The 10531-nt window shown below is 40.7% G+C and overlaps 1 protein-coding gene across 1 annotated transcript; it reads right to left on the bottom strand.

The window, feature by feature from the left end:
- Window positions 1-8376: 8376 nt before the first annotated feature.
- Window positions 8377-9588, bottom strand: LOC105179327. Its single transcript, XM_011102929.1, has 2 exons — window positions 9132-9588; window positions 8377-9002 (listed from the first exon to the last, which is right to left on the bottom strand). The coding sequence occupies exons 1-2, from the start codon at window positions 9586-9588 to the stop codon at window positions 8377-8379; spliced, it is 1083 nt and encodes a 360-aa protein (XP_011101231.1).
- Between the last annotated feature and the right edge of the window lie 943 nt (window positions 9589-10531).

The following is a 10531-nucleotide window of genomic DNA, read 5'->3' on the forward strand; positions in this document are numbered from 1 at the left end:
TGTCAGCATCATAGGTCATGTCTGCATCATCAATGACATCATCATCTCTATCATGCGCCACATCATCTGCCACAGTATCTGCCATGTCATTCACCACATCATTATCTGCCATGTCATTCGCCATGTCATGCGAAATACCAACCGTCACTTGAACTCGCCGGTCGTCTTCCTCGTCAATCGCTGGTGGCTGCAAAACCATAGCACAACCGGCGGAGAAACCAGGCGCTTTTGTTCGCAGATCTGCTTCAGTCCTTATCCCTCCAGATTCCGATGGTCTACTGCTTGTTTCCGATGGTATTAGGCACCTCCAAGCCTTGCGAAGACGCCCCACTCATGGAGGTGCGGTTTCCTGCAACTTTGCCGTCGATCGGGACGACAGCATCCTTTTAAATCGCAAAGTCCATTTATTTTTCAGCATCCTTTCAACAGCGTGAGCCAACCGCAAGAATTCGTCGAGGTTAAACGGTTCCATCTCGCGTCCGCCATTAATGGAGGAAAAAGCTCCAACAAACCCTAGTTTTGGGGGCGCGTTTAAAGAAGGCGATTCAGAGGTCAAGTTCTCACCTTTATTGTCCAGGATCCTTGCTACCTTCTGCACAGAGACGTGGATGCCATCATCGGCCGAAAAATCGCGAGTTTCCAGTGATTTTTGGTTGCGCGTCCCTTCCTTGAATCCCCAGCTTCTATAGTACGAGAGTAGTCCTCAAACTTGAAGAATCATTGCAGTCACGTGCATACAAAGACTATGTTTGGTATCTGAGCAAGAGGTGATTGTGTCATAGACATGATCATCATAAGCCTTGCCCCAGTGCAGTTGGAGTATGTAGCGAAGACAGTGAGTTATTAATTAAATTAGATTTAATTAATAATATTGTTAGACGCTAGCCCAAGTCTAGCTGAAAGGTGAACCTAAAGAGTCACACGCAAATCACCAGAAAGAAACAAGAAATTAATTTTGAATTAATTCCACAACTAATTGGATTCCTTATAAAGAGATGATTTTTGGTTGCGCGTCCCTTCATCTTCTCGAAACCCTAAAAATGGCTGCTGCATCTCCTCCACCATTTTAGGCCTCAAATCACTTCCAAACGCCATATAATCATCACCATTCACTCCCCCATCGCTGGTCAACCCTGTAGTCGCCGAAAAACTATGTTTTCCGGCCAAAAAACCCGTACCCGTCTCTTTTTTTCGGTAAATGTAAATTTCATTAATAAAGAGTAATGGTATAGTACAACATGGTACAACATGGGATTATCAACTGGTTTCTCCCTCTACCCAAGGGATACGCCATAATCTATACAATGCTCGTGTACTGACTGACGATGCTAAGTCAACGCTAAGAATCCTCTGTCTGATAAAAGAATAAATCTAGAAATATTTTTCATTAACAATACAAGATATAGATATATATATATATATATGATACATAATATTTGAAAAATATTTTATTATCACATTATTACTCAACACAAAAAGGTCCCTTCGTTCCTCACCTACCTCTTGGCCGCCCCTCTCTCGCTTGCACTTGGAGTGATTCTTTCTATTGTTCTCTTCTAGCAAAGAGAATATTGAGACTCCAATTCCGATGAGGTATTGACGAATTATAGGATTCCAGTATTAGAGTTTCAAGTGAAGAACATTTCAACCGAATGTTAGAAAAACAAAGGTAACATTTTTCACCCTTTCTATGTTTTGATTTTTGTGATTCCAGATTAGCCTCATTTATGATTTGTTTTACTATACATAAAACGTCCGTGAACTCCAAGGTTACACACCTTGAATTCGTTATTTTATGTGTTTTAATTTTGTTATTATGCTTCTTATTTGCCGCTTCGCTAGTGTGTTCGTGGACGTACCATAGGATCCTTCAAGTGGTGTCAATATTGGAAATGTCTACCAGAAAGCCAATTAGATTGGGGGTATTGGGAACCGTTTAGTAATCTTAATGAATGTAGTAAATATTCATCTATGGCACAATGTGTTTTTTGTGCTCACTATTTATGTTGAACGGTGTTTTAACGTCAGAACAAATGCCACAGACTAATTTGAATAACCCATGTAGTTGAACTGCGCATTGGATGGCAGCTATGAAACCAACTTGTGAGGATTGGTCTGAAATATTCATCGAGGACCTCAAGATTGGGCATCGAAAGTCCTATAAAGACTTGCACTAAGTATTGTATTCATTGGATTAGTGTTGTGTTTCACCGGCAACATACATGGGATGTCTAGCTATTTTAGTGGATTAGTTGACAAGATTGTAAACTGATTGAACTGACTTGTGAGAATCGTCATATTGAACCCTTGGAGGCATGATCGGTATGACTTGAATTTCCAGCTCCGGAAGTACAAGATTAGTCATTGGAGTTGAGGAATCATGGCAGTCGCATGCATAGGATGGCTATATCTTGAATATGGCGAGAGATGACTGTGTCTTTGATTTAGTCATTATAAACCTTATCCAGTGTAGTCGCATTATGTATTGAGGATGGTGGATTTGAAGATAAAATCTATCCCCTAACAGTATATGATGGATATATCTTCTGCGCGCTCTGAGTTGGTTAGACTCTCTAAGTATGGCCATAATGATTGGTTGAATAGGAAATAATTTCCTTTGTCGATCAATAGAGTATACATATCTCAAGTATTTTGCATAGTTGCCTGGTCTAGGATGGGAACCGACGCCCAATTTCATGCCCTCGACTAAGGTCGGGAGATGGTCGACGGTCGACGGAAGGACCGTACCAGTATGAAACTCGAGAGCCTAAACGATCATGCCAACATTCACCTAGTCTCGAGTGCCATGGACCGTTGCTAGACGACCACCCATGGTGACGAGCGTTTCTGATTAATGGTAAATTCAAAATAATTAATTAAATTAGATTTAATTAATTAATTGTGTTGGACACAATGCCCAAGTCTAGCTGAGGGTGAATTTAAAAAGTCAGACATAAATCACTATAGAATTGGTGGAATTAATTTATAATTAATTCGAGAAGAAATGAATTAATTTAATTAGATTAAATTAATTGAAGGATAATATATAAACGATTGAATTATTTATTTAATAATCCAATTGATGGATTGCTCTAAAATTAATTAATTTGATTAGCTAATTTTGGGCTTAGTACGTTTAAATTAATTGGATTAATTTATTAGATTTGGCTTAATTAATTGATTGGATCAATTTATTAGTGTTTCGGTTTATATTTATTTAATTGGATTAAATAAATTTTTTAACTTCGTTGGGCTAACATTAACTTAATTAATTATTATCCAATGAACTTTGGTTGGGCTTGATTTAATTTGATTAAAATAAACTCGTTGCATACTTGAAGTCCAACCCCATTAGAGAGGTTGAAGCGAGTTAAGAAGGAGTTGAAACTCCTCACCATGATGAACATAATGGAGTAGTTATTTCTTCATGGTTGAAGGTTATAAGCATGTGTGTGTATAGGTTGCCTTGGAGGCTAACTTGATAGTTATTGAATTTTGAATTCAATTAGTGTAATATATAAAACTACACACATATCAAGTATAACCATGAGATGAGCCATGAAATTTGCTACTTTTCTCTCTTAAAGATATTCTTGTTTTTATTCTATATTGAATTGGATTCATGTTAGAACATAAACAATCCAGAAGCACTAAACAATAGTTTTAGTTTGGAGTTATTTTTGTTCTTGTTCCATCTACCGTTAGAAAAAGAACTATATCTATTCCATTTTGTGGTGTAGACAACTTAGAGAAATTCTAGTTTGAGTTCTCATCTCAAGTGAACGGGAGAACGTAAAGGGAACAACACACGTTGCTGCTCAACTATAGAAATAAAAAGGTAAAGTTTCATGTTTTGTTTCCATTCTTTTTGTTTCATCCTCTAGCCACTGTTCTAGCATATTTATGTGTTAATTATTATGCTTTTGACAAACACCTGCCAGAAAATTTTAAAGGAAACACCCTTTTGAACCGTTTTAATTTTCTTATTTCACCCTTTCGCCGCATTCTCAGGCCATACTGATTCTTTCAATCAGAGCACGCTTCGATATAGGGGCTGATGCTTATGTGATATTTTGCACATTAATGTGCTTTCACGGCTTTTGAAGCATGTTTTAATGCTTTTCGTTATGTAATTATATGATGAAAATAGCTCGTTTGATTTGTGCAATTAATTGGATGATTCAAGCATGTGAAAAGATGAAATTTTCTGTATTTATGCACTTTTTTGCTGTTTTACGTTCAACACACAAAATATTGGAAAAAAAATCGCAGCAGCACTGTTACTGCTGGGGCATAGTGTTCACCCGACCAGACTTAAGCAAGCAAGGGAGCCTGCACACGCTGAACCTGGCAGAAAGCAACGTGCGTGAGCACCTTGCAATGCAGCCACGCATGCGAATGCTGGGAGAGGGCCAGAGCGCACGGCCAGGCAACTACGATAGTGCGTGCTGCAAAGCTAACAGCCAACGGCTAGGCTGTTTTTTGCCCGTAATACAAAGATTTGATTTTCTGGAATTTTCTTCAGTATGAGTTAGTGTTATAATTTTTTGGGATAAAATTGAATTTTTTCTAAAATTAAAGTTGCATAATTAATTAGCCAATGCACATATTTTTTTATCATCCTTTTGATTGGGGCTTGTGTTTTCTTCCTAAAATTAATTTTTGTGATATTGGATATCCTGGAGTATAACATTACATGGGACGTATATTATGTGATGTATGGATGAATGACCACGGAGCCCACGACCTCTTGTAAGTTTAAGTTTATGGTTAGGCTTGTATGCCCTTGTAATGTTTCTTCTCTCTCCCTCTCGTAAAAATATAAAGTAAAAGTTAAAAAAAAAAGGATGCAGTATTGTATTATTGGTGTGCCCGACACGTTTTTTATGCTTATGATTTTTTTTATAATTTCAAAAAGTCTTGGGCTGTCTTAAAAATAAAAATAATAATTCCCTCCTCTCAGACCAAATATTTCAGGATAAATTTACTAAAAATTCGAGAGATGGTTTTGATGATTTCACAATTCTAGATTATTAGAACTTACCTCTCTCTTCTTGCTTGGAGTGGTTCTGGTCCACATGTCTATCTCCCGCATCTGCTTTGGGTATATCTTCAACCACTGGTTTCATCGTCTCACGTCCCTTAGTCGGAAGTTGCGGTTGTGCTACATTGACTTTCGGCACATACACATTTACTGTTGGCTTCGTCGGTTTGCGGATTTTGTTTCGTGCACAATCCTTGTTTGAATGTCCCAATGACATGCACGCTGTGCACTTTGGCGGGAGCCATTCATACTCAATGTCAACTTTGCAAGGTGTCTCCCCTCCTTCTTCATCAGGTGCCATGACAATAATATGTTTATGCAACTTTTGTGTGGCATCAATCATCACACATACACGAGCAAAGTCCAGTCTCGTGCATGCTCTTGTAATCGCGTCGGGGTAAAGGGGCTTCCCCACACCACTCGCTACAGTGCTCAATCCTTCTGTCGTCCAAAATTCCATCGGAAGGTGTCGTAATTTAATCCAGACGGGCACTTGTGTATGCTTCAATTTTCTCATGGCCATCCCCGGTTCCCACTTTTGAAGAACTATCGGCTGCCCTTGGAACAACCACGGGCCTCCCTCAATTATCTCCTCCATATCAAAAACTGTTTTAAACTGAAAAAAGAAGAATCCGTTTGTGGTCGCTGTCACCTCCCTTAGTGCTGGCCAGACCGAATGTGCAAACTCCTTAAGGTGATGATAATATGGCCGTTTGCCCAAGAAATAGCCAACTGCAGTAGATTTCCAACGTTTAGACCCATTACGTACCGCATCTAAAGAAGGTCGCACGACAACCTCTCCGTTCTGCATTGTTGGGGCAATGAATGATAAGGTTTTCCGGGTCGAATGATTAAATGCATGCGCTATTTTGTCGTCGATAATTGTATCCGGGTATGCGTGCAACGGAATGTTTCCAACGTACAATCCCGTTGGAAGAGGAGCATCATGCATAGCTTGATTTCTTTCCACAGAATTGCTGACATCAGCCCTATTTTTGCATGTGTCAGTGTTGATGTCAGCCCTAGCTTTCCTTGTATCATCGATGATGTCAGCCCTAGCTTTGATAGTGTAATTGCTGACATCAGCCCTAGATGCACCTGTGTCAGCGATGATGTCAGCCCTAGCAGCAGCGATGATGTCAGCCCTAGCAGCAGCGATGATGTCAGCCCTGGCATCAGTGATGATGTCAGCCCTAGCAGCAGCGATGATGTCAGCCCTACTAGGGCTGATGTCAGCATTGTGTTCCAAGCAAGCCTCAGCACTTGCATCATAGATGACATCAGCCCTACTAGGGCTGATGTCAGCCACCCTCTCTATTTCCACCTCAGCATCCATGTCAACAACCAAATGAAGAAAAGCACCAAAATGGAAATTCAAACAACACTCACACTCAATTTTTGGCAAGAGTTTGGAGCTGCTTGGACTACCTCTGATGAAGGAAGAGTTTAACTAGAATTATAATTTTATCTCTATAAGTCTTTTAGTTCGACTAGGAATCTACTTCTAATTCCTAGTAGAACTAGGTATCTAGCTATTATAAATAGGTGATGTAATTTACTTTCAGAGACAACTTTTGAACTCTTTTATTTCTCTACGTTTTTATATTATTTTGCTTTTAATGCGTTCTTCCATGAGCATGTCTAGCTAAATCTCTCATTCCGGTTGAAGACTTGGTGAACGCTTAAATCCAACGGGTTGTGAGATCTAATTTATGCTTTCTACTTTTATTCATATTGGTATTTGTGTTGTTCTCTGTGCTTTTATTAGGTGGTGTAGTAGTGTGTGTAGTAGGGAGAGAATTTTTAGTGAGAGAATTTTTGCATCTTTAGTTAGTATTCCGCATGGTCGAACCCCGTACCCGTCTCTTTGTCTTCCACGCCGGAAAATCACCTCCTTTGACCGGCCGTCCCACTCCGGCCGGCCAGTCCACCGTCGTCCCCATCAGCCGACGTATCACCATCATCTTCCACCTCGCCGACATCGTCCATGGGGGAAGGGTTATGAGTGTGTGAGAATTGTAGTGTGCTAGTGTGTGTGAGAGAAGAGAGAGAATTGTAGTGTGCTAGTGTGTGTGAGAGAAGAGAGAGAATTTTTAGTGAGAGAATTTTTGTTGTCCATTTCTCCGTACCACACATATTCTTGGGTCTAGACCTACGATTGGGTCATGTTTCGTCGAATTATGAGAACGTTCAAAAGTTAGCTATTTTGCATGGTTTTATTAAAACAAGTTTGTTTCCCTTTTATACTAACTTGTAGTTATTATTACGCTTAGCAAATTTCCAACACAAATGCTTGGGTCTAGACCAACGTTTGGGTCAAGTTTCGTGGAATTCTGAGAACGTTCAAAATTTACCCGTTTTGCACGGTTTTATTAAAGCAATTTTGTTTCCCTTTTATACTAACTTGTAGTTATTATTACGCTTAGCAAATTTGCAACACAAATGCTTGGGTCCCTTTTATACTAACTTGTAGTTATTATTACGCTTAGCAAATTTGCAACACAAATGCTTGGGTCTAGACCTACGATTGGGTCAAGTTTCATTGAATTCTGTGTATGTTCAAAAGTTAACTGTTTTGCATGGTTTTATTAAAACAAGTTTGTTTCCCTTTTATACTAACTTGTAGTTATTATTACACTTAGCAAATTTACCATACAAATGCTTGGGTCTAGACCAACGTTTGGGACAGGTTTCGTCGAATTCTGAGAACGTTCAAAATTTAGCTGTTTTACGGGTAAATGTAATTTTCATTAAGTAAAATAATTGTATAGTACAACAATTTGATCATCAATTGGTTTCTCCCTCGATAGGCCAAGGGATACGCCATAGTCTATATAATGCTCGTGTACTAACTGACAAAGCAGTGTTGATACTGAGGATCCTCTGTCTGACGTCGTCGATGATCATCATACCAATGGTGTTCGGTGTCCGTTCAGTATGTTCAAATCGCCTCAAGTTCCTCTCTCTCCAAATGTGATAGACACATGCTGCTAGTAGTGAACGGTAATCTATGTTGACAATGTGCTTTCCTCTCCATTTTTTATCGCCCATTCAATGTCTATTTCCCAATCCCTATTGGGCCATTGGAACCGAATTCTTCTGCGTATTTCTGTAAGGCACTGCCGGCTAAATCTGCATTGGAAGAATAAGTGAGTGGGTTTCTGTACTTCCGTCGTCACATAGGATGCAGGCTCCCAAATGGGATAGCCATGGTTTGTCCGTGGTGGGAAGTTTGCCAAGGATTGCGAGCCAAAAGATGAACGCATGTCTTGGTATCTTCAAGGATCCCGAAAGTAGTGAAGACCAGCCTACTTTCGGCTTTGGGGGGTCAATTAATTTGTAGAGGGCCTGTGTTGTGGGTTGTCCTTTGTCAAATCTCCAAACAACCCTGTCCGCTCCTCCACAAATCTGTGGCAAGGTGTGGGTGATCTCCAAACACTCAAAATCTGTAATGGGAGGCCAATGCCACTCTCCCTCTGGAATAACATAACTGAGCTTGTCGATTCGTTAATACCAAGTAATCTCGGGCCCCGTGGAAATCGCTCAATGAGTGGTTCGAGGTGATGCCATGGGTCCTGCCAAATATAGAAAGTAGCTCCGTTTCCAATCTGATAATCCACACTAGAGCGTAGAAAAGGACGGAGACGTAGTAATTTCCTCCATCCCCAAGAGCCTCCGTGGTCTTGAATCGTCCAAATAGATGTGTCACGTAGCCGATCATGGTAGAGCCACTGCACCCATATTGAGGTCCGGTCACATCGGATAACATCACAAAGCTTTTTACTCATTAATGCCTTGTTCAAGCTTGTAATGTTCTTGAATCCAAGTCCCCCCTCTTCCACCGGTCTGCACACATCAATCCATGCTACCTTGGCGTAGCCACTAGTCGTAGTGCCTTTCCATAGGAAGTTTCTCATCCTCTTCTCAATTTCCTTCATAATTTTCTTAGGAAGTATAACTGCAGACGCCCAATATAAACTCAAAGATGAAAGTATAGATTTGATGATTTGTACCCGCCCAGCATAAGATAATGAGAGTCCTTCCCATCCCATAATTCATGCATCCATTTTTGATAAAAGTGGTTGACAGTCAGCAATAGTCAATCTAGATGAAATCAGAGGAAGACCCAGGTACCTTATCGGGAGGTGCCCTTCTTGAAAGCCCAAGACCGCCAACATCTGATCTTTCCATTCTTGAGCGGATCGGGAGATAATTAAGTGACTTTTTTGCACATTCAACCGGAGACCCGACCACTTTGCGAAACGATCAAGTCCCACTTTGAAAACTCTGATTGAGTCTATATCAGCTTTGCAGAAAAGAAGTATGTCGTCTGCAAATCCCAGTTGAAAGACCCTTGCAGGCTCACACTTCCAGTGAAAGGAAAACTGCAAATCTTGTTCAATAAGCTGTAGGAATCCTAAGTGCAGAACTTCCATAACCAGCACGAAAAGGTATGGACATAGAGGATCACCCTGTCGTAGTCCTCTTGCTCCAGCAAAGAACCCGTGTGGTTTTCCATTGAGTCCTATCGAAAATGAGGCCATGTTTCGATAGGACTCAATGGATGTTGTGGAATCTTGAGAGATCCCGAAAGTAGTGAAGACCAGACTACTTTCGGTCCTGGTGGGTCAAATAACCTATTTTCATTGCACAATCTGTAAAGAGCAATTGTACTAATGGAATTAGACATATTAATACTCAAGATCCTCTGTCTAATATCATCTACAATGAAAGAAGCCAAAACGTTTGCCGGATGCTCAATTTGCTGGAATCGTCTCAAGTTTCTTTCTCGCCATATATGGTAGACGAGTGATCCAAGTAGTGCTCGATAGGCTGAATTAATAATATGCTTCCCTCTCCATTTTCTTGTTGCCCATTCGACGTCCCTTCCCCATTCCCGGTTGGGCCAAGGGACTCGAATAATCCGTCGAACAGCTGCAAGGCATAATCTACTGAATCGGCATCGGAAGAAGAGGTGGCTATGCGTCTCCAATGCCTCCTCGTTACAAAGAATACACCCACCAAGATGTGTGAGCCATGGTCTGTCAGTTGTCGGTAACTTTTCTTGAATAGCCATCCATAAGATAAATGAATGGCGTGGAATCTTCAAAGATCCCGAAAGTAGTAAAGTCCAGCCCACTTTCGGTTCAGGCGGGCAAAAAAGTCGGTAAAGTGCTTGGGTAGTGGGTTGCCCCTCAGGAAATCGCCAAATAATTCTATCATCGCCTTCATGAATCTGGGGTAGTGTATATGTGATTTAAAGGCATTCCAGATCCGTGATGAGGGGCTAGTGCCATTGGCCTCCGTCAATGACTGAAGAAAGCTTAGTGGAGTCTTCAAGTCCAAGTAAGATCGGTCCGCGTGGAAATCTAGGAAGCAGGGGTCCAAGTTGATGCCATGGATCCTTCCACAGATAGAAGCTTCTCCCATCTCCAATATGAAGCTCCACCATTGGTTGTATAGATCTGCGCAGACGAAGCATTTTTC

This window comes from Sesamum indicum, unplaced genomic scaffold (assembly GCF_000512975.1).
Source record: "Sesamum indicum cultivar Zhongzhi No. 13 unplaced genomic scaffold, S_indicum_v1.0 scaffold00142, whole genome shotgun sequence".
Taxonomy (NCBI): domain Eukaryota; kingdom Viridiplantae; phylum Streptophyta; class Magnoliopsida; order Lamiales; family Pedaliaceae; genus Sesamum; species Sesamum indicum.